Source organism: Rhodnius prolixus, unplaced genomic scaffold, assembly GCF_049639745.1.
Source record: "Rhodnius prolixus isolate KJV_2025 unplaced genomic scaffold, Rpr scaffold_9, whole genome shotgun sequence".
Taxonomy (NCBI): domain Eukaryota; kingdom Metazoa; phylum Arthropoda; class Insecta; order Hemiptera; family Reduviidae; genus Rhodnius; species Rhodnius prolixus.
The window spans coordinates 24,095,762-24,120,620 of record NW_027411604.1 but is presented as its reverse complement, the minus strand read 5'-3'; the positions used below and the strand labels follow the sequence as shown (position 1 = coordinate 24,120,620).

Below are 24,859 nucleotides of genomic sequence, written 5' to 3'. Positions count from 1 at the left end.
AAAATCTTCAAGTTAATTAAATACTTGCAAGCATCTGAAATTGTTAAATATTGTACAGTTTTAGTATAAAATTCGTTGAAATGGGAAGTGAAATATATAGTGGAATATATTTCCCTTACTTGTAATGTAAAATTTTTTTTTTTAATTTAAGGCGAGTCAACAACTCACTCGCCACGTTTAGAGGCTAGAACTGTAAAGCTAATATGTATTGTTGTACTGGGTTCGATTCCTGGCCTTAGGCCTTGGATTTTATTTAATGGTTAATAAGAGAAATTTACCGTAAAGTATGTTTGCTAGTCGCCTCCGTCCACGACACCTATTTGGTAGTTGGACGTTAAGCCCCGCCTGAAAAAATAGGCGATTACTTTACTTTTTTTTTACTTTTATATTTTTCTTTAATAGTTGTGAATAATTGTGAGTTATTTATTCATCAATTTTAAATTTTTTAATTTTCAACTGTACACTTAGAGTCTATTCCTGGAATTTAATAAAAATGGCCATAACTTAATAAATTCAAATTTTATTTATTTTTAACAAAACAAAAATATGTATAAAAAGAGGCACTTTTTTTTTAATAAACGTAAAAAACAAATGTTTTCATTTATGTACAATAATATACAAAGCGTAACATAAAAATAAATTATTAAATTAATTTTCCATAAAAAAAATATATATATATTTTTGGTTTTTAACAAAGTGATATATTTCTATGATATACATTATACTTTGCAATTATCTTTCAATTTATCTTCTTCTGGTATATTCCATGGTTGTACTTTGGTACTGCCAAATATGATAAATATTATATTCCCTGTAATTGCAACGCAGGCAGTTAGAAGAAATACTGATCGCCATTGCTCTAGTGACTCCTGTAAAATTTTAATTTATAAGGAAATTTTATTCAACAGTAAAGTTATAAAGTAAAGATTTTTATCATAACAATTGTACTATTGAGGTACAATTTTAAGCCTATAATCCCCTAAAATAATTAATAAATTTAAAAAAAAGGAAAAAGCATTTAAAAACTAGTTTATCATTGCCAGCTCCAAATCCCCACTTACAACAAACAGTTATAAAACACTGATACTCACCAGATTGTTAACAAATAATCCGACAGTAAGTGGAGCGATTATTGTGCTAACATTTTCCAAGCCATTCGCTATTCCCATCAATACACCAACAAAATTTGGTGACAAATCTAAATGATTAATATTGAACCCACTAAATAGAAAGGAAGATACGGAAACCGCTACTGTCAATGTGATCATTGCTGCAACTGGATCGTTGCCAATAAATCCGAGTACAATTAGTGCAATAGCACTTCCACCTTGTGCTGAAACATAAATAATTAATGCAATTATAGTAAACAAAGAAACAAAAACAAATATGGTGTGGAAATTCCCATGACTATCTCTTAATTAAATTTTCATGAAACATGCAATTTCTACTAAAAAGTATTTGACTTCAACTGACTCGGATCATTTTTGAAAAAAAATCACTATTAACCAAAACAATCTTTTTAGTGAAATAGCGTTTCTGGACAGCCAATTTATTTTAAATTAAAAAATGATAAGTCGATATTTACACAATTCAGGCATCGAGAAAAACCCAAACACAAACCTCAATAAGAACTACTCATAATCGAATTTTCCCGAGAATATGTTACAAAGAAAAGTTTAGAACTACTTATACGCAGTAAATAAACAAAGTTAAAAGAAAATCGCAGGATCGATTTCGAAAAAATATCAAGTAAGTATCGGAGTCCGATTGTGGAACCTAACCAGACTCCTATCTCAGTAAAAAATAGAGAATCAATTATTTTATAGTGCACTATGAAGTTTAAACGCAAGAACTATTCTGTTGTACAACAAAAATCTATAACAAAAAATAATAATTAAAATAAATTTGTATTATAAATATTAATGCCCAAGAAAATTTAAACTAGCTTTGGCTTTTTAAAAATCCGGTTTTGCCAAAATTTCAAACAAATCAGCATTACATTTGGCTAAAACGCTACTGCTCAACATATATATTATACTTAACAATTATAACTTTATTAACAATTATTGACTTATATTAACAATTTATATTTAGCCATACTAAATTCTGCATTTCAAGAAATGGCATTAGCCAGAAGAGGAAGGAATAACCTGCCCAAGAAAGGGATTGGCGTGATCTTCAATCATAATACTCTTTAAACACATTTAAAATTGTAACATGAATAAGGGAGTTTCATTAAATAAATTAACTAGAATAATTGGTTACTTACAAACAGTTGTCCAAACTTTTCTGACAACATTATTAGTAACAATGTTATTCTCCTGCAGATAATCGGCTAGCCAGCATACAGGAAAAGCAAGCAACCACATACACAAATATGGAAGAGCTGACAAGAAACCATTCTGAAATATTGACCATTTATAAACATTTCTATATTTACCAGCGCTTTAAGTTAATCATATTAAAATAAAATATTTACCGCGCCAATATTGAAATCCAAAACTGAATTAATGAATGTTGGTGTTTCTGTTATAAGAATTGAAAAACCCCAACCGTTTCCTAAATGGGCAGCAATTAATGCCCAAAATGGTACAGATGTGAGAATTTTTGTCCATGGTGTTTTGTAAACCTGTATTGATAAAAAAATAACATGAGTACAATTATTTTCTGCAAATTTATGCGAGGACAAATACTCTTTTGCGTACTCAAATAAATAATAATAAAATAATGTCGTCTACTTCTGTATTTGGAATTTTATAATTAAAAAGGTTTCAATCGTCTTGCAGAATGAGAAAACTCAGCCTAATTGAAGGCTATAAATTTGCTGAAAATTTATTAAAAAGAAATTTCGGTAAAAAAAAAAAATTTGTCTACAAAATTTTTGACCGCTCCTCAATATTCCCAAGGATAATCTAATATCAACGGTCGTTAACCAAACCATCATTTTAGTTAAAAATAATAAGCATATGATTAAATTTTATGTTTCAAGGGTTTTTCTTGTTTACGCTAAAACAGATCCTTTTTTGTTCATTCAATTAAAGAAATAAAACGAACCAAGGATAATATTAAATTTGAACCTTACTTTTTGAGAAGTAGTATTAGCCAAAGAGCATTCTATGTATTCCCTTTCTTTCAACGATATAGTACTGTGAGCTGCTGGACTATCTGCTCCGAGATATGCCCATAACAGTGTCCAAAGTAAACCTAAAGATGCAGATGCGTAGAACACTGACGGCCATCCACCAGAGCTCTGAGCTAACAATCCACAAAATGGCATAGCCATCGTAGCTCCCAGTGTACCTCCTATTGACAACAATTATTTTTATAAACTAAAAATAAAGAATGAAATGATCTTTGTAAAATTTAAGATAAGTTTAGTTGGAATGAATATTTAAACCAAAGCAAAATAACCTCACTTCAAGTTTTTTACAAATACATATGACCATAGTCTAAAATCGATATTTTCTGCCTAATAATACTTCAAATATGCGATTCCAATAAAAACACAATTTCTTATCTCTATTATTTCTCCTCTTGCAACGAGGAGTTTAAAAAAGTATTTCATGTAAATCACAATTACAATAGTGTACAGATAATAATAATTTAATTTACCATTCATTGAGAGTCCTACAAATCTATTTCTTTCTCTTAGAGGTGCCCATTTTGATGCCAAATTATATAATAATGGGACTACAAAACCCTGCAAACAAATAAATCAGTAAAAATGGCAAAACTCTATATTTAAAAAAGCGTTAACTAAATAAACTTTGATTAACCTGACACAATCCTTGTCCAGCTCTTATTGCACACAATAATTTCCAACCACCATAGTAGGATGCAGTTGGAGTGAGTGTAGCTAATAAAGCTGATATTAGATTAGTTATTAGTAATAATAATTTAGGGCTAAAATATTGTCCTAATTGCCCAGCAGGTGCTTGTATCACTAAATAACCCCAAAAAAATGAACTCAATACTGCACTTTTCTCTTTTTCAGACCATTTAAATTCCTGAAATTAAACAAAATATGTTAACTATAAAATTAAACAAAATTAAAAATAAAATTAGTATAATTATAAATAGGAGTATGTTTGTACCTTGACTGATTCATTTCAAATTTATATTAAATTGAAAGAAATGTTTTATGGATTTTGACATAAGTGATTTTCAGAGTGTTTATGATTAAAAATAATAGGAATTACTTATACTTAACTTAATACTTAAGAATTCAATACTAAACGGAACTGAATAAAAATCCAAATTAGAAGGTAATGTTGATCGGAATAGCCACTACAGTAAATGATTACATTTTGTGATCTTTACGCACAAATTATTCCTGGATATTTTCATAAAATTTGCTCATGTTGTAGGATGGGTAGGCTACCACTGTACATAATATTTTATTCTTTTGTTACAACTGGCTCACTATTTCTTTTTTTAGAATTAACCAAACCACTAATACTAGAGGTGAAGAAGAAATTAGTTGCATGTTAATCCACAAAAAGCACAACTTGCTTCTTGTTGAGGCCTTTATAAAAACTATTGACTTTTTGGGGCTTGATAGATTTATTTTTAATGATTATAATGCAAATTCATAATAAATTTATGATTGACTATTTATTTCTAAGCCATAACTTTCGATTAATCAGATCGTTTAGCCCAAAAATCAGATTTCAATGAGTGATCATTGCAATAGCATATTGTGGTTATAGAGCTAAAGGTATTTCCATTTTCTGACAAGATAAGTAGACCGCGGTTCCGTTGAAGGGAGTGTGACACTTTGCTACTTAATGTCGCCTAGTTCCCATAAAAGATTGTTGCTTTCTATTTTTTGGTATATGTTGTTCATTATTTTTGTGTTTTAAATTGTTATCTAATTCCAGGTGAATTAGAATAAATTTAAAAACGTACAATGAATTCATTATAAATTAATATTTTTGAAATATGATTTTCCTAACTTAATTCACAAATAAAATATAATAGTGCATCATGTTTTATGTTCTATACATGTTGCAGAACAAATGATTTAATTGGTTAAGTCTATTCTTATTTGTAATTTTATGTTAAAAAAAAAAAATTGTTTTTTTTTTCTACTTACATGGAAATCAATATTCGAACTATTCTTATCAGTCATGGATACAATGGCGACTGACATATTAACTCTTAAAAAGAATGCAGTAAATAGACATAAGAATAACATTCCAGCTTGGATGTACCTCTTTCCTAAAGTTCCGCCTGAAAAATATGAGAAAAAAAATTATGTAGATATGCGGCAAAAATAATAATAATAATAATAATAATAATAATAATAATAATAATAATAGGTGCCAATAACCTTAGATGTTGATGCGCCTTAAATCATAAATAATAATAATATAACAGTGGGCATTTCATTACCAAATTCCTCTTTCCAAAACTTACAAAATTATGTCCTTTGTCCCTATTTTTACAGTTTCACAAATAGTCGCTCAATCACGGACTCATAATAAAGCTGAGGAAGAAGAAGGGAGGAGGAAATCGTTGAGCAGATGACGGGACAAGGTCTGAGAGAAGCTGCAAGAGAAAGTTTTGAGGACAGGAGGTTTCCATTAGACACCTACAGAAGGAAAATCCGGATTAAGTAAGTTAATTTATATCTAATTTTCTAATGATAAAATCCTAATCAAATGCATCAAAAATACAAAAAAGTAATCCCATAAAATATTCATTACATTTTTGAAAGAAGATAAATTAATTATTTATCTTGAAAGTAACGCTAATAAAAATAAATCAAACTACCTCAAAAAATATAACTTTCTGACTACCTTGTTAACAAAACAAGAGAGCATTCTTCATTCTAGAACTGGAGCAAGAACAAACTGTTAATAAGAACAAAACAGATTAAAAACTTGCATATTGAGTTTGAAAATCTTCTAAGTGTGACATTTGCTGTTTAAACAGATTCAGAAATGAACCAATAATTTATCTTAAACGAACTGGCGAAAGTGTTGATGAGAAAGAAGCTACAGTAATGTTGAGCGATTAATGGATTTAAAAGAAGAGTTCATGGGAAAATTAAGGACGGTTTGAATCTTACCAAGCTGAATAGAGCTGACCATGTAGAGAGACTCGAGGAAGATGGATGTCTTAATTTGAATGATCGAATATTTGGATAATATTAATAATAATATATAATAATATTAATATTTGGATAATATTAATAATAATATTAATAATAACAATAGAAGGCAAGACTACATTGACTTGCAGACGCTATTTACTGTTGGAAGTCAGCAACAATGATTAGAGATAAATGGCGAACATTTTAGATACAGAACAAGACTTAGCTTTTGGGTCGTAGCCCACTTAATAATAATAATAATAATAATGAAGGAAGGAATCAGTGGTTAGTGGCCTGGATTTTTTTGCAGAGTTCCAACTGCCTGCCTTCAGATTTTCTCTTCCAGGTAAAAGGCTCCGGGCGTCATGGCCTCAAATCTTGACGCGTTTTAATTTGACTACATTAAAATGAATACGATACATGATATTTAAATAACAATTTTATTTATTAATTTAACATCGATATTAAATTAAAAGATAAAGTATACCGAGGTCGGGGAAGAAATTACGAGATTACGGAGGGCAGGAGGAGTCAAATTGGTCTGTCTCGTAATTCCTATGACTCATCCCCAAAGGACTACATAATGGAGGATCAAGCTTCTCAATTTTCATCCCAAATTGTATTTAATAAAAATAGCTCGCCCTGGATGGGTATCCCATTCTCTTGTAACCACAAACACTGTTCAGTTCACCTAAAATGTATTTTAAAAAAATAATTGGTATCAAAATTCTGTAACTTAATGGTAACAAAACCAAGAAATACGGGCGGTGTTTCACGAAAGTGAATTTTTTTTACCACATCAATTCTTTAAATTGCCAATTTGCAAAAAGCCTTGGACTTTGGCTGTTGCGCCAGAAATAAAAATAATAAAATTGAACGTTCACCTTGAGTTTTTTTATTTTTCGACTGAAACTTTCAAATCACTTCACATGAATTGGAGAGGAATTGTTTTAGATCAGAGAAAGGTTCATCAAGCTAGAGAAAGAAACTGTAAGTTCCCAGTAGGAATCTCTTTGTAGGTCTTCCAAGAAGTGCACTTAATCGAATTTTTTTGGGGGAAAAAATATCAAGTAATAAAATTATAGACTTAAAATTGTAGATAAATGTGAGTACAAAACGTTAAAAATTTTCTGAAAAAACAAATAATTGAGTTTTTTTTTAAAGAAAATTTCAAAAAAAGAAGATGAAAAAATCCATTCATTAAAATGGATTCAACTTCTGGATGAGGGATTTTGACAATAAATTACAGCAATCGACTTCCATGTTAGAACCCACCATTCAAATATAAATAATCAACTTGGCGTGATTTTCAGTTTACGGTATATTTTATTCATACACCCATACAATCACGAAGACCACGTTTTTTTTTAAAAAAAAACTACTTTTTCCAGCAAAATATCGAAAATTCGGTCGTAATCGCAACACTTAATAGTAATTTAGTGAAAAAGTTACAATCAACAAAAAAACATCATATCATTATCGTATTTAAATTATTTCATACTATTTCAAACAATATTTTGTAATTAAAGAGAATATCAACTCTTAAAATCTCTGTTTAAAATAAAATCAGCATTTAACAGGTCAATTTTGTGTTAGTAATTATTTAATAATAATATCAGCAATTATGACGCGTAAAATTATACGTTCTTCTCAATTAGACATTAATAAAATATCTCCCAGACTTTTTTAATTACGATTAAGGTCATTTTATTATGTTTTAAATAGCTATTTATCTTAGATTCTATCATATTATCTAATCATAAGAAATTTCATTTTATTTTAAATATTTACTAAGATCAACAGTCTAAAGGTCAATTCGTAATATCATCAGTTTTTAGAAAATGCAGATTTGATCAGATAATATTGCCTGTTAATAATTTAACTTCTTCTGCAGCTGAGAGGTGCGAGTAAGTACTGCCAAAAAGTTAAATTTTCCCAAATTGTTATTTAAGTTAATACATATAATATTTTCCTAAGCTCAAATTTTCGTGTACTCATACTGAGTTGAGTAGAGCAAATAAAAAATCGCTAAGTAAAATATCTTTCTGACAAAACTATGGAAGCTCTGATTCCAGTGGATCATTCACGCGATTCTCTTTCATCGTAATGTATGAAATTAAGTTTTCTTGTAACAGAATTTCCACTAAAAAAAAAAAGTTGGTTGACTCGAAACATTGTGCTTGAGCCACTGTAAATAAAAGAATATTTTCTAAGGTAGCGTAACATCACAGCTCTTCCACATTCTTGTAGGAGGAAAATTCAATGAGAAATAAATAAGGTTAGGCATAACTTCGCTATGTTTAAGTTCAAATGGAACATTCAGGCAGAAAATTATTAAAAACATTTAAAAAGAAATTAGTATGGTAGGAGGCTATGAAAGCAATACTGCCCTGAGGCGAACTCTTTAGGAAAAACGCCGAAAATTTAAATACATACGCTGATATTCCTGAATGATATTCCAATTTTATAAAAACGGCGAACAGATGCCGTGATCCTGTATTATGAAAACAACAATATGGTTTATACAAAAAGTTAATTAGAAAGGAAGATGATTAATGAACTTCAATATTTAATACTCTCTCTCTCTAAAAAAAAAAAGCCATGATCAACAGGCTATCTACTACACATTATTATTATCAACATCAAAGGCATATCACTTTAATTACTTTGATAGTATCACTTGATCAGTGTGCACACAAAAGTAAATAGAAATGATAAAATAAAGTAAGATTTATTTTTAAAAAAAGTAAATCATGTCCCCCAACTTTTTTTTACATTTTTTCGTCATTTTCTCTTGGGTTGATGATAATTTTATCAAAAAATCAACTACAGTCATCACCTGGTGAATTATTTAGTTGCTAAGATTATTCTTAGTTCAAATACAGTTTGAGCTTGAAATCATTAAATTTTCAAAATTATTCTATGCATTTTTTTTTTTTTTTTTTTTTTTTGTATCAAGTAAGCAAAACTCTCTTTATAGGGTAGAGTAACTTTTAAAAAGATAATTTCTTTTTTGAAATTTCTCTCTAAGAAATTTAGATGGTTATTCTATATTATAAAGAGAGAATAGAAGATGAAAGAGATCCTAGACGGGGAAGGCGAATGTAGAAGAAGAAAGAGCAGACCCAAGGAAAAGTGGATAGACGACGTCCAAGAAAGCCTCTACGATCACGAAGAGGATATCCGGGATAAATCCAGATGGGGGCTGAAGTTAAAAGAGATATTTAATAGTGGAAAACCTCAGTATTAAGGTTCCTCTTCCATGTACACCCACGTAAATTTTTTTTCCCATTTTTCTCTATATAGGGAAATGTCAAAACAAATATTTCCGTAAAAACTAATTTTTTAAACAATATGATCTCCAGCGCTGGCTTTACAACTAATATAACTGCATGATTATATTTATGGATGTTTGTAAAAATTTCCAACTTTGGTCAAAAAGGGATCCAAAGTATCCAAATCTTAAGATATATTTCTTGGTTATAACATTTTTGGGACGATAATAATTAAACTAAGTAAGAGCTAAATGACTCAATATCCTAATCACGGAAGTAATTATTATTATTTATTTATTGCCGAGTTGGTCTCGGTTACCAATTACTATATATATATATACAACACACAATAGAATGATACATACAATTTTATAATATATTAGCTAATAATTGTACACAATTAAATAACTATGAGAGAGAGTATACAAATAAAAAGAAAGAAAAAGTAAACAAATCTGCGTTTAAAAAACAAACAAATAAGAAATATCAACCCACAAGTATAGCTCTTAGCCTTAATGCATTATAAACATAAAAATATATACTTTTTAATTTACTCAAGTTATCTACAAAAAGGAGATCATCGACTTGGTCTTGAAACTTTACATTCGATCGCACATAACTTCTTAAATAAGTGTCCCTAAAGAAAGATAATACAGCACACTCTAACAAAAAATGTGTAAATTCATCTTTAGAACATTTACATAAAGAACAAACATTGTCAGGATTGAAGCTATGAACAGTTCCATTTAGATAAATTCTAGGTTTGATTTTGCTCATTAGGCGGATTTGTGACAAAGTCCGAATAAATTTAGGATCACATCTGAAGTAGATGTATGGTTCAGGCAAACCAAGAAGGCTTATGCTTCTAAAATAGTTATTAAAGGAAGCATGAGTCACAGAAAGTATATCCTTACTCAACAAATTATTATTAAAACTTTCTATCAAGGAGTTTTTCCTTTTTCTTAATTCCTCCGAACTTTGCGCTAGCCACACATCGTCGCCACCTATAGAAAATAAGAGTCTTCTAAATTCCATTACCCAGTTATAAGGCAATTGAATAGTATCTGACTGTTCAAACAAACCATTATAGCAGACTCTTGGTAGACTATCATGAGGTAGATTTAAGATTTTTGACCAGAATCCCAACATTCGTTTAAAAATTAGAGCTTTAATATGCAGCCGATTACTTTCCAAACGGACAAAAGCGTCAGGCGTATTGCGAGAAAGATGCAGTAACGATTTTAGGAATTTTAAATGCACTCTTTCCAGAAGGTCGAAATAATTAGGGCTCCAAATTTCCGAAGCATAGAGTAAAACACTCGAAACCATACTGTCAAAGATGTACATCTTATCCCTCCAAGAGTTGCCACGGAAGTAATTAACACGTTGAAGATTTGCAAATATCTAAAGACGTAATATCTAAACCAAATGAGATATTAAAGGCCAGAATGTTATCTTAGTTGACAGAATAATGCTAGCAATGGAAAAGATAAAGAAAACATAAGAAAACAGTGGAATGTTGATTTCTTAGTACTATCTAACAGATAAACACCTGTTACAAGGGATGTTGATGGTTTCCGGGACTTCTGATAGTAAAGTGGAATTAGGCATTAAGTGAAGTAAGATCCAGTATAAATTTTTTGGCTAACGTAGGCATCTTCTGTTGTGGTAACAAAAAGGTGAAAATAAGAAAAGTCCTCTACTCATTGTGACCTGTGAGTAACCGCAGCGGGGAGAACAAGTAAGATGATTCCCTTCTGAAGAGAAGCCATGGGTTGAGAAAAAGAAGCTTATAAGGCACAACTGTTTGAAGGGACGACATGCATATCATTTCATCATTAATGAACAGACTTCCCGAAAAATACATAAATTTCAAAAAATTGTAAACTTTCGTTACTGTACAGTATATTATTATTAAAAAATGTATCACTTACATTTTCCACTAAAATTTAACGAAATATCTTCAGTTGAAGGTTGTGGTTTTGTTAATTCTAATTTTGAAGAATCAAACTCCATAGTTTTTGTTAACTAATATTTCTGTAAAAAAATAATCAATTTTAAACAATTGTTAAAAATATGTAAATATGTAATGTAGATTAGGTTTTGTATTGGTTTATCACAAAGTAATTTATGTTTAGCATTATTCACTTAGATTACACATAGGTTTAAAGGCAAGTGTTACGTTTTAAGTAAAAAAAACTAAACTTCAAACTTTAAAAAAGCAGAGAATATTCTTATTGATAGGCTTGTAATAAGTTATGTTAAAAGTTCCCGTATAACAATGTTTTCAACATTGTGTTAAGTGGGAAACGTTGATTAAATATTAGATGTGCAGAAAATGAATTGAGGAACTGCAGTGCGACGATGACTATGACAATGCAGTTGTAACTTGGTCATAAGCAATGAAAGTGCACATATACCTATGAACCGGTTTTCGCCTATCAATTATTAACATTCTTTTTATCTAGCTAAAGCTCAATCACTTCTCAGTTTTTTTTTTATTACTATTATTTACGGTTATTAATTTTATTACATTCGATTTAATTGAAATTAGATACCCATATTTTTATGTGAAGAGGCTTTCTTTTTTATTATTATTTCTTGTAAGTAATATGGGAGAAATTTTTCTATATTAAGTACCTAGATATACCCCTAAATTCTGGCTAGTTTGTTTACAATAAATTCAACACGAAGTCACAATAACAAAAACAATAACATTAATCAACTTAAAAAATGATAATTTTTTTTGTTTTCTGTTTGAAATAATATCAATCACATCTGAAACGCTGATTAGAATTCTATTTTTTTAAATGTGTTTACAATTAATTCAACCACAATATACAATAACAAATTTAACAATAAAATTAATCTGCATATAAAATATCGAAGTGGTTTTATTTTCAGTTTGAAATATTATCTAACATATCTGAACTGCTGATAATAATTTCATTTTGCAAAAGAGTTTTCTTGGAAGCAAAACAGAACTCATTCATTCATATCCATTCAAACGAATTTTTCGCTCGCTAAGTAGATTTCCCTGAGTACTTAGCAATCTAAAAATTAGAGAAAGTAATTATAATTATAGGGAGTTTAAGTTTTGATTAAATCATTTTATAACCACAAAAAGAAATAGTTCTTTGTCTATAAATTGGCAACATAAAACTTCTCAAGCATATGTTCTTTTTAAAATAAATAAATAAAAATTGTGATTCTAATTTCAAAAGATATATTTTTTGTATCTTATTAAGTACAACTAAAGAATCTACTAACCAAAAGATTAGTAAGCCCAAATAAGAATTAAAGCTTTGGTTTCTTCTACGCGCTAAATAATAAGTTCTTAATCTTGTTTTGTACGGGTAAAGGAGCTTTAGTAGACAACGTCCTGTACCTAAGATCTGCTACGCAAATAATGTAATCTTCAATTCTTGTGCAGCCTGCGTATTGTACCTGTAAAAACATTAATTTCAGTTATTGCCTTGTTTAAATAGTAACTAATTGAATATTACTAGGAACTAATTGTAAGTTTATCAATAGCAAGTTAGGTTAGTTATATTGGTTTCACATATTTGGTAACCATATATGCACCAAATTTCTAATAAATGGAAAAAAAACTTTTGTTTTTGTCTGTTTGTAATCTTTGAAACCAGCTGCCTGTCCTTAAATTCTCTTTTCCAAGAAGCTAGTTATACAGCTCCCAGTCCGCCGGAGGGACAGTGTACTGAAAAAGACAACGGGCGCTGATGATCTCAGATGATGATGCGCAAAAAAGGAAAAATTAATTTACTATCTGTCACTTATTTTATTTATTTTTCCTTCTTGTTATGATAACAAAACTCAAATGTCTTTTAGACTTTGAAAAAAATATATTATTATATTTTGTTGAAATATTGATTATTATAAATTATGTTAAAACAAAAAATTATATGCCCGAAGCTCGGCAATATTTTTGAACAAGTAAAAAAACAATTGTCCCTTCAATAAGTAACCATTAATGGTAACTTCTGTTAGGAAACGTAAGTACCAGTAAATTTTATGAGTTACAGGAAACCCTGTCTTAGAGTAAATATTGTTCACTTAAATTGAAAGAAATAAAAGAATCCTTCAAACTTTTTTTTGGGAACGGTACAGAATTTTGGAACATAAAATAAAAATCTCTCTGCCTAATTACAATATGTTGATGCCTATTTAGCAAGTGAAAGAGCATTAATTGACATCAATGTGGCTGACTTTACATAAAGACCATAGAAAAGTTGGACAAGGAACTAATGAAAAATCGGGATGTCGAAATATTCAATTAAATTTTGAATTAGGATTAATGGATTATTGACTTGTTTATGGTTTCATTCCATTCGCTATTTCATTCCGTACAATGCACCACTTTTTGACGAATGGATGTATTATCCGTGATCTATTCCTCATCACAAAAGTACTAACCAAAATTAGAACCAAGACATTCCAAAAAATACTTTTCATATTCAGTTAAACCAAAAACATTTTGGTATTATAAGATGTAGATTATTATTTAGCCACAAACCTAGTTAAGATTTAACGTCAAAGAAGCGAATATGGGTGAACAACAAAAGAATGTTAGCGACCAAGCCCCTACTCTTCCAGAGTTTTCACATTCCAGGAGCCTCTATAGTTCCATATTCGTCGTACATTGCTCTCTGTATAAGAAACTACTTCTGCCTAGAAGCTGGCATAGCACTCAGAAACAAAGTAAGTCAGTGAAATGATGATTTAATTCTGTCAAAATGATTTTTATTTTGTTACCAGAGGCTAAATCTTGTCCTAGACGAAGTACAACTAAACTTGAATTACACAAATGGTAAATTGATCACCATTACATATTGGAAAATAAGTCATAACTTATGCAATTTTGCAATCAACATCCTTGATCAATGCATTTATACAATTGCACGCAGAAAATTTAATTTTATTATTTTAAGAAAGTAATAATTCAAATACTTTGATTATTTTAATTGATATACATGTATATATACATATATAAGGGTGTTCATTTTAAGACGGCTCAAATATATTTCATGCTTAAACGGTTAATCTGAGCAAAAAATGGTAGAGGAAAAATTCGTTGCCTCTAGTTTCAGAATATGTGACTTGATTTTAGATTCCTGCCCGCATACGCTGACGCGCGACCAAAAGTGAGGGTTCGCAGTTGACCCCCATTTTCATATACACCCTTTTTAAGAGCATAAAAAGTTATGAAAGAAACCGGATACCGCAATTCGATATCTTCAAAATTAAAGGTGCTAGGGTATTTCAAAATCTGGTATTTATTAATCATATTTCAATTTTTTAACTTGTTATCAAAGAGAAAGAAGAGCACGCGATAGGCCATTTTTATGTATTTTTTCCTCCCCTTTCTACTGAAAATATTGCCAAGGCAGTAAAGCTAGTATTTTTCTTAATATCGGGAAATAAGTCGTTTTCCGAGAGATTTTTCTAAGAAAAATCAAATGTTAAGAGCTTTAGATGTTCTCAAGCAGGCTCAAAATGGCTAAAAATTAATTTTACATCTGTTTCAAACAAGAAGGTTTAATAATTATTTGGTAATTTTGGGAGAGTTGCGTTTAATTACCAAAAGTATTGGAAACCTCCTGCCACATATTTAAGTGATCAATATCTTTCATGTAAAGGATCAAACTTATTCCTTAATTTATCAAAATATGCACTTTACTCAACTTGTGAAGCATGTACTGTTCCTTCAAAGATGCCTCCTCAAGTACAGAGAGCAGTTGATAACCTCCTGGCTTGCCAGCCAGAAGCGGCACCTTTGAAGGCACAGTACATGCTTCACAAGTTGAGTAAGGTGCATTATTTCATAAATTAAGGAATAAGTTTGGTCAACTGCGAACCCTCACTTTTGGTCGCGCGTCAGCGCGTATGCGGGCAGGAATCTAAAATCAAGTCACATATTCTGAAACTAGAGGTGACTGGCAACAAATGTTTCCTCTACCATTTTTCGCTCAGATTAACCGTTTAAGCATGAAATGCATTTGAGCCGTCTTAAAATGAACATCCTGTATATATGTGCAAGTCTCCTTATGTATAAATCAGAATACAGTATTCTAAACATTCGTCGATTTAAATGGACAAGAAGTTAATTAATTAAATAATCTGTCCAGATTAAATAGTGTAATTTTGTCATCTACTTGTTTTCTTTTTTTTAATTGTTTTTTATATTAATGATCTCACTTTTTAATTTTTTGAAATAGATCTAGGAATTTTCGTTTGTATAAAACTTATTGAATTTGGTAACACAAATATTTTTGTACAAAATAGAATTCGGATTCTTTACTTTTTCGCACTCTCTGTATAAGAGTTAAAAGAAAAAATACATATTATTATTATCTTTAATTTCAATAGTTTCAGTGACTATCAAGTAATAATTAAGTGCCACAAAATATTTTCATAATTGACAGCAACCATAGTTATAATCTCATCTTCGACATGTTAACGAAGCCAATTGAAAGGAGACCTAAATCCGACAACCACTCTCTGCAAAAAAAAACAATAACAATCATAATTAAACCCTTTTCATAATCTCAAAATCTCATTAATATAGCCAAGTGAAATGTGCCCTAATCCCACGACTACATTTTGTTAGTATATAAAGTATCTTTAGACAGAATCTGTCTGATATCTGATATCTTTCTAAAGTTTGTAAATTTAAAATCCTTAAAGTTTAATGTTACGGAAGTTTTAAATTTCAGGGGTAGAAAAATCTGCCTAAATATTTTTTAAGTTTTTGTAAAAGCCAACAAACAAATTTATAAAATGGAAAATTTACAAAATGTAGTCGGAAAATAAAACAACTACTTTTTAACATTTGATTATGGTTTTAATATTATTTACTGGCTAGCAAATGCCTAGAACATGTACTTTGACCTTGCAACGACTGGGCTACCAGCTGCCATCATCCGGGAACCCAACCTTACGGCAGGTGGACAATTTTTATAGAGGCACTGGTGTTCAGAAGGACTTCTAATCTTTCGTCAATTGTTTTTAGGAATTGTTCGCTACTCAATTACTTAAATTAACTACTCATTAGAACATAAATACTTGGACAGTATTTTAGGTATGAACGCAAAATATAGTGAGCTTTTAAATTACAATTTTGTTTGTTCTACGCTCTGTTTTCTAAATTTATTTTTTCTCAAAAAGAAAAAAGTGATTTTAGAGATATTGAGGAAAACTTGTATAGTATTTAAGAAATGCTTACCGTCAATCTATCTTTTACATTTACTGAACATATTAGATCAGTAGCAGTTCAATAATAATTTTTACAAATACTGCTTTGACAGTATTTCAAAGAAATGCGCAAAACGTAAAATAAAACTGGAACCCTAATTTTAATGAAGCCAGCCAGCTCTTTTTGATTGTCACCGATATCCTTGGACTTTTATCTTATTCTTTATAAGAAATGGATGAGGCTCTAAAGTAGTATTTGAAATGTTCTAACTCCTCTAATCACCCTGACAGTTTCATTTGAGGTTAGTGTTACATACGTTAATAATTATTAATAATTGATTATAATCAACAGTAATCTGTAACCACTAATAATAACTGAATGACCAAAACAAAGAATTGAATAATTAGAAATCTTAATTTGTTTTAATACACTTCAGAATTGTTTTATACATTTAAATTAATTAAAAATAAGATTAACATAAACAAAATATAATTAATTTAGCTTAACAAGGACAAAAGATAAAATTTAAAAACTTAAGCGAACAAAAACGATTTTTTTTCTCAGACGCACATCGTTAAGGTTCTAGTCTCTCATTACTTTCTCTTGTTTTTTTATTTTTATTGTTTTAAATTTATAATACATTTTATTTTTTAAGACTCTTCATTTTTTTTTTGTTACAAATTCTTTAACTTTCCAATTGGCTTTGACCATTTTCAAGAGGTAGTAATCATTCATTGAAATTGTTTTAAAATTATTTAATTATGCTAAAGAAAACATTTGATTAAATTTCTTAGACAGTCTAGGCCTGACGAAATTTTGACAAGGAAAAAAGGAGAGGAACTACAAAATAAAGAAATAAATAAAAATAGACAATTTGTAGAAGAAAAAGAAGATTTAAATGAAAAAATCTTGGACAAAATTACCGTTTTTTTCAGCCATATTTGAACAAGCATTTACGAAAAATGAATTTCGAATAATAGTCGTCCGCGTAGTATGTGAAATTTGAAACGAACAGAGCTTGTGAAATTTATAACGAACGGATTTTTCGTATTCAAAAACTATTTCCCATATTAAGTATTATACATTCCTCTGTAGATAGATACAAATTATGGCTTGCATTTTGATTCAGCTTTAATTTGGAACACTAATTCATTTTCTTAAAAGGCTCCTCCAAATTTTTTGAAAAAAAAAAATAAGTGTAACTCTAGTCAATTTTGATTTAGATTAGAATTTGGAAGGAATCCTGATCCCAGAAACTGCATTCAAAAAATGCTTTCTGTTCTGAGCTCTTGTATTTCTCGTTTTTACAAATTCCAGGGATTTCCCGGCAGTCTTTTTAGTGGAATACCTTCTCTGTCCTTAGGGTCTTCGATTGTGACCCGAAGACTCACATTTCAAACAGTCCATTAAAGACCACTCTCTCCCTATCAACACTAATGATTATTTTAGAGAAAATATTTTTACTTTTTTTTTAATATAAAAATTATAGAAAGCAATTTTTACTACTTCTCTGAGCGCCCCACTTCCTAATTAAAGGCTCCATAAAGGCCCATATTTACGAGGGTCGTTTGAAAAGTCCGTGCAAAAATAAAAACTACTTAATTTTTTGGGGTAAACCTTTTTTATTTTTCAACATAGTCTCCTTTTAGGCTTATACACTTCGTCCAACGCTGCTCTAGTTTGTTGATCCCTTCCGAATAATAGGATTTGTCCAAGTCTGAAAAATAGCCATTCGTTTCTGCAATCACTTCCTCGTTTGAATAAAATATTTTTCCCGCCAGCCATTTCTTCATATTGGGGAACAAATAGTAGTCCGAGGGAGCCAAGTCTGGAGAATAGGGAGGATGTGAAACGAGTTGGAACCCTATTTCCATTAATTTTGCGACCACAACTGCTGAGGTGTGAGCTGGTGCGTTGTCGTGATGGAAAAGGACTTTTTTGTGGGCCAATCGGTTTTCAAACGGTCCAATAACGATGAATAATATGCCCTGTAATAGTTTTACCCTTTTCCAGATAGTCGATGAGGATTATTCCTTGCGAATCCCAAAAGACAGTCGCCATAATCTTTCCGGCCGAAGGAACGGTCTTCGCCTTTTTGGCGCAGATTCCCCCTTGGTAACCCATTCTTTAGATTGTTCTTTGGTCTCAGGAGTGTAGTGATGTATCCATGTTTCATTCACAGTGACGAAACGACGCTTAAAGTCCTGCGGATTCTTCTGGAACAGCTGCAAACCGTCCTTGCAACACTTCACACGATTTCGTTTTTGGTCAAGCGTAAGCAATCGCAGCACCCATCTTGCGGCGGATAGCTTTGTCATGTCCAAATTTTGATGCAAAATATTATGTACCCGTTCATTTGAGATGCCCACAGCACTAGCAATCTCACGCACCTTCACTCTTCTGTCATCCATCACCATATCATAGATTTTATCAATGATTTCTGGAGTAGTAACCTCAACAGGACGTCCAGAACGTTCAGCGTCACTTGTGCCCATATGGCCACTCCGAAAATTTTGAAACCACTTATAAACTGTCCTAATCGAAGGTGCAGAGTCACCATAATGTTTATCAAGCTTCTCTTTAGTCTCCTGAGGCGTTTTGCCTTTCATAAAGTAGTGTTTAATCAACACACGAAATTCTTTTTCGTCCATTTTTTGAAAATCACTCGACTTCCTCGATTCAAACGAATGCCAAACACAAAGAAATATACCGATCTGGCTGAAACTTGGTGTGTGTTCTTCCAAGAGATGCTACTAACAAAACATAACCTCGATACGCGCCAGTGGTGCTATCTCTCTGACTTTGCACGGATTTTTCAAACGACCCTCGTAAGTATCATGCATTCTGCAGTAGAATACTAGCTCCAAAAAGTAGTTGCTGCTTCTTCTTCTGACATCACCGCAGTCAGAAGGAATTGAAGGAATAGAGAATCTTGTTAATAGCTACAACCCGCCGGCATAGGAATTTTTACTTTTTTAAGGAATATTTGTATTTAAAGGATTTATTTTAAGGAAAAGTATTTTTAATATCCATTGTTTTAAGAGAAAAAAAACTTTTCTTCTCAATATTTTCGATAGTGAAAAGAACAGTTGCAATTAAGTACATTTATTATAATATTTATACACACTTGACTTCTTGCCTTCTATATTTACTAGATAGAAGCGTGAAGTTGGATGTATTATTGGCTTTGGACTTTATATAATGATAAACTTTAAAAACTTTATACAATGAACTTAAGAAATTTATGTTTGCTAACCCATGCGTCGTGTTACCTAATCACAGTTGGACGTGTAAACAATAAACACTTCTATATTTTCTTACTGCCTTTTATGTATTATACGGAATTTATTTGATAGTTATTATCGATTAATGTTACGAATTTATTTTTAGAAACTAATAAAAGAAACCATATGATTTCATTGTTATTTTTAATGAAGAAGAAGCTACAAAACTCTATAAAATTGAATACTGCGTAATAAAGCTTTTAGAAGGCCTGCAGTTGATACTTTTAATGTTTCTGATAACTATTGAAAGAGAAGGAATTAGAGCATTGTTAAACGTATAATCGTTTCCAATTCTGAGATCCTGATTTCGATTCCAGTCGCTGGCCCTTAGATTTTCCCAGCCTATAAGCTTCTCACAGCTAACTATCCGGTGATGGACTGAGTTGTCTGTAAAAAGAGAACAGTATCCAGAGCACTGATAAAAATCTCCGGGCGCCAATGACCTCAGATGTTGACGCGCCTTAAATTTAATAAAAAATAAATAAATAAAACAATAATTGAATTTATCCCAAAATTTTGGGGTAGAAAAAAACAAAATCACTTGGCCGAAAACATTAATTTTTTAAAAGATTTTTTTCAGTTTTCTGGAATTTTGGCAGACTTCCGATTATTAATATAAAACTGAACCTGATAATACGAGCCTCCCACTTGGTTTAAGCAGCTTAAGGTTAGCGTGGTGCGTAATGTAAGATAAACAATATCAGCTAAATTATTTAACTATTCTCCAATCTTCGTTTTGATATCTATCTCCATTTGCGCAAGCCTATTACTACTAAACTATTACACGAAACTAGGAGAAAATAACAACTATATTGTTTGGAAGATCTATACATTTTTAAATAATTTCCTAAGCTTCTAATATTTGCAGAATAGTTTTTTTAGCGAACTACCCTCTTAGAATAGTTTGTCTTTACGGTCTGCGTTAGCACTAACCCTCACAACAGAATATCAACATAACAAGAGGACCTGTTCAATCCTTTTTTACTTTTATGGTCAAACGAATTTTCTTTTTCTCGTCATTAACATCTTCAACATTTCATTTATTGGAACTAACAACCTCATTCTTCTCCAAAAACTCATTTGCATTAGTACAGATTCTCTTCAAATCCCCCAAAAAATATCACGTATTTCACAAAAATAAAACTATAGAAAAAGTAAAGTAATAAAAAAATATTCTATCTGTAGTTAAAAAAGTAGAAAAATATATAAATGAATTTAGCGCTTTTTATTTCGAATTCAATTGAACAATTTCAAATTTATTCACAGTTTTGTCCAGAGTTCATTTGCGCATAAAGTAAATATTTATTGTAGTCATAATTGTTGCTGCAAAAAGTGTAGGAACAAAATTGTTGAAGTACTAATATATTTTTTATTTATATAAATAAAATTATTGTATTTTTTTGTATAGCTCAATAAATGGCTTATTTATATAGTGAATGAATAAATTTACACAGAAGCCATACAAATGTGTGCAATTAAATAAATAATGACTAATCTTAAGCAAAACCCTTTGCTTCTAAAATGATCTCTTAAATAAGAATGTTGGATTTAAATCCAAAGATAGAATCTTCGAATGATTAGAACCAATAAGTTTTCTCTATTCCTGCCTGTTGGATGCAATATTAAAAATTAAGCTTTTATTTTTTAAGCCAAAACACAGATGTCAAGGTTTTACTGAACAAAATTATTTCAACTTCTTCAGAACATTATGAAAACATTGATTTAGTATTTCATGAAATATGTTTGTCTAAAATTAAACTAATTTATTTTAATTAACTAACCATCTTTTATCTGTATTTATTTTAGTTCTTGATCAATTAAACTGGTATCTTTACAAAGTAATTTTTCAAATGATTTGAACAAATAAATCACAAAATTGTAGATAAACTACATTAAAATATTAATTTAATTTTGAATACAAATAAATACTTATATTTGTGGAACTGCTTTATAAGTAAATGTAATTCTATAAACAAAAAATAATAATAATATTAAACTATAGAAATAAAAAAATTTACCTGGACGTGTCTGTAAGCTCGCAGTGCCCGTACACCTTGGTGTTCTATGCTGTTTGTTGGAGGTCACACTTACAATCCTTTCTAGACAATAAACATTCCCGGTTTTCGCCACTCTATCTGAGTCGTTCACCAGCGCACTCTTACATTTTCACTTCATATTAACTCTCCTTTATTAGCGTCTATTGAACTTTCAATTGACTTCTTTTATTATTAAATACGAGAACAGTAAAATTGAATATAATAAAATTTAAAGAAAAAAAAAATTATGTACGTAGTGAAAAGATGATGCAATAATAAACCAGTATTAGCCTAGTAATAACCAGTGTTAAGCTTTTAAAGCAAAAAAATCCTATAATAAAAACACAAATTAGTAATAATAAATACATTTTAATCAAATTAACAGAAAATAAACTTAATTGTGTAAAACAAATGTTTTACATTTGTAAAGTAAAAAAGTGGGCTAAATACTCTTACAACTTTTACTTACTGAAATTCTAATTGGCAAATTTCTTCTACACTGCAACCAACGGAACATGATTAGTTATCCTTAACGAATTGTTGGGGTTGCCAGCGATCGTGCTCCCTCAACTTCAGACATTTTCCCATTTTTATGTCAATTCTTTGCTTCCAAAATGTTCTAAAAGAATTGTTCTATTAATTTTTTTTTCAAATAAAAGTGATGTTTTTGATACTGAAAGTCTCAATTCTTCGAAATTGCAATGCCAGCAATCTTTTAATGATATTTAATGTGAACATATGGGATACATATAGTACTTTTCACTAAACTGGCTCTTTAAAAAAGAGGCTAAACACGTAAAGCTGTGTTAGACTGCAGGTTTAGACTTGGATTTTACTTAATGGTTCATGAGAAATTGATAGTATTTTTTCTGATCGCCTCCGTCCATGTTATCTAGTAGTTGGACGTAAAGCCCACCTGAAAAAAAATAGGCATTACATTAAACCAGCCACTGGTCTACCAGTTCCAAAATTGAAATTACTGAACTTAAACGTTTTACAGAGCAGCGAAAGTGGTTTCTCTTTGAGGTAATATCTGTCTTAAGTTCGGTGTTCTGGGGATATTAAAGAATAAGATGAGGGACTTTTGTTTGGATTCTCGTTTGGGTGAGCTTGGTTCTCCTCATAAATGGTAGCAGCTGGTGTGAGTTGTTAGTGTGAACTGCAGCAGTGGATCCCTCACTTAAAATTAAAAAATAAAAAATAAATTAAAAAGAGAAAGAGAAGCTGTAGGTATGATCTTGAAAGGATCAAAGATTGTATGACCGAGGATGTCACCCTCAGGTCCTGCTTGGTCCTCATATGGAACGCAGTCTATTAATTTGGTTCCTTTCGAGTAGTGAAGGTAGGCAGAATTTGAAAAACTTGGAATGGTAAGTCAGAACTTATGTCTCCTCACGTGTTACAACGAAAAGTCCAGGAACTGAATGATACCTCAGCAATTTTCAGAGAAAAGAGGGAAATTTTTCCCTTTTCTTTCCAGGCGACACTGAGAGAGAGAGATCCGGAAAGAGTTTTTTAGATTTAAAATATAAAAAATTAAGTTCTAATTGGGAGGTTTTAGGAAAATACACGAAAAAGTGGGGAATTAGCTGATCTCTCCAGCGAGGACATTAGATAAACGGGTGGCCTCACCAGTAGAGAAGTCTCACACAGTATAAAGGTTATGTTTATTTATATTTCTCAATGTAATGAAAATAAAAATCGGAAGGTGGTTACAAGATAAATAATATCCTTTAAGAAGCCATTTATACCAAACAAATTATAGATTACAGATTGAACTCCATCCTTGGTAATGTAATGGCATTTAAGTTTTTAATGTAAGAGTAAAAAAAGAATAGAGATGGTATAAAGATGGTTGATGGTGATAAAGATGGTATAGAATAGTTTTTATTAGTTTATAGGGTATTCCCCCTTTAAAATTAGAATATTAATTGAAGAACAAAAAATTAAACATTAAATGAAAAAAAGGAACAATTTGTTAGCGATATTACATTGTGAATTAAAAAACAAATTCTGAACAAACATGAATTGAAAAACATACGACACTATTTTATCTTTCTACGCTTTAAGAAAAAATAAAATATCTTATTTTCATGGAAGATGTTGCGTAATAGCATTGATTCAATTTAGGAATGCTATTAATAATCAACAAATTTTTGTAAATTCTCATCGTTGTTTATGATTAATATTAATGCATTCACTGAAATATTTTTGTCTTGAAAGAATTTTAAATAACCGGAACCTACCAACTGAAGATAATGAATGCATCTGGAGCGCAAAAACTATAGCAAGTATATTAGAAACTGAATGTTTACTATTATTAAAAAATTATGCGACAATTATCTACGCCTTGTGGCAGAGATCTAACTTGCTTCTTTAGATATCTACATGCGACTAACACTACCCCTCTGGGGAAAACCTGGGTAAAATAGTAAAATAAAAACATATTAGAAAAACACTGAATAGAAAAAATTAATTTTTTTTCATTTGTTTTAATTATGTATAGCTATAATGTAAAAGAGTAAGGAACTATTTCAATTAGAACAAAATTTTCCTAAATTTTTTGGCGTTGTAGCTGTAACTAAATTAAGAAGTAGCATCAATTAACTAAATTGTGCTGAATGAATATTTAAATTAAGAAGTTCATATCCTCTGAATACATCTAATTAAAACATTTTTCCCTGTTTTTTATTTTTAGGAATAAAGCAGCAAAATTCATACACTTTTTACTTACAATATGTCTGAATGAATTTTCTCACGTGATATAAACTAAAATAAAATTGCTTTTAATTTGTTCTTCACTTTCTCATAAAACTATGAAAAAACTATATACACTATTTGTTTTTATATCTCTCAGAATTGCGGAAAGTTTATTTTTTTAATTGACTCGCGTTAAAGAAACGTATTTTTGTTTTTGTAACTGCAAGTATGGTGTTTTACGTTCTCAATTTCGA

General features: G+C 30.3%; 1 protein-coding gene and 1 long non-coding RNA gene across 2 annotated transcripts; one reads left to right on the top strand and one right to left on the bottom strand.

Moving 5' to 3' along the window:
* Nucleotides 1–504: 504 nt before the first annotated feature.
* On the bottom strand, nucleotides 505–22,047 carry LOC141454528 (putative inorganic phosphate cotransporter). Its single transcript, XM_074128854.1, has 11 exons — nucleotides 21,888–22,047; nucleotides 12,643–12,819; nucleotides 11,307–11,409; nucleotides 5,096–5,232; nucleotides 3,777–4,007; nucleotides 3,613–3,700; nucleotides 3,083–3,303; nucleotides 2,480–2,629; nucleotides 2,270–2,402; nucleotides 1,092–1,333; nucleotides 505–869 (listed from the first exon to the last, which is right to left on the bottom strand). The coding sequence occupies exons 3-11, from the start codon at nucleotides 11,386–11,388 to the stop codon at nucleotides 720–722; spliced, it is 1,434 nt and encodes a 477-aa protein (XP_073984955.1). The 5' UTR covers nucleotides 11,389–11,409; nucleotides 12,643–12,819; nucleotides 21,888–22,047; the 3' UTR covers nucleotides 505–719.
* Nucleotides 7,924–11,410, top strand: LOC141454536 (uncharacterized). Its single transcript, XR_012458779.1, has 2 exons — nucleotides 7,924–8,004; nucleotides 11,052–11,410. It is a non-coding gene; the product is annotated as an uncharacterized lncRNA (long non-coding RNA).
* Nucleotides 22,048–24,859: the final 2,812 nt, after the last annotated feature.

Excerpts from the sequence above, each read along its gene's own strand:
- LOC141454528 (XM_074128854.1), bottom strand. The coding sequence starts at position 11,388 with ATGGAGTTTGATTCTTCAAAATTAGAATTAACAAAACCACAACCTTCA. Across the intron at positions 5,233-11,306 it reads GTTAAATTTTAGTGGAAAAT|GCGGAACTTTAGGAAAGAGG; the intron begins GTAAGTGATACA and ends CATATTTTTCAG. Across the intron at positions 3,304-3,612 it reads TGTAGGACTCTCAATGAATG|GAGGTACACTGGGAGCTACG; the intron begins GTAAATTAAATT and ends TGTTGTCAATAG.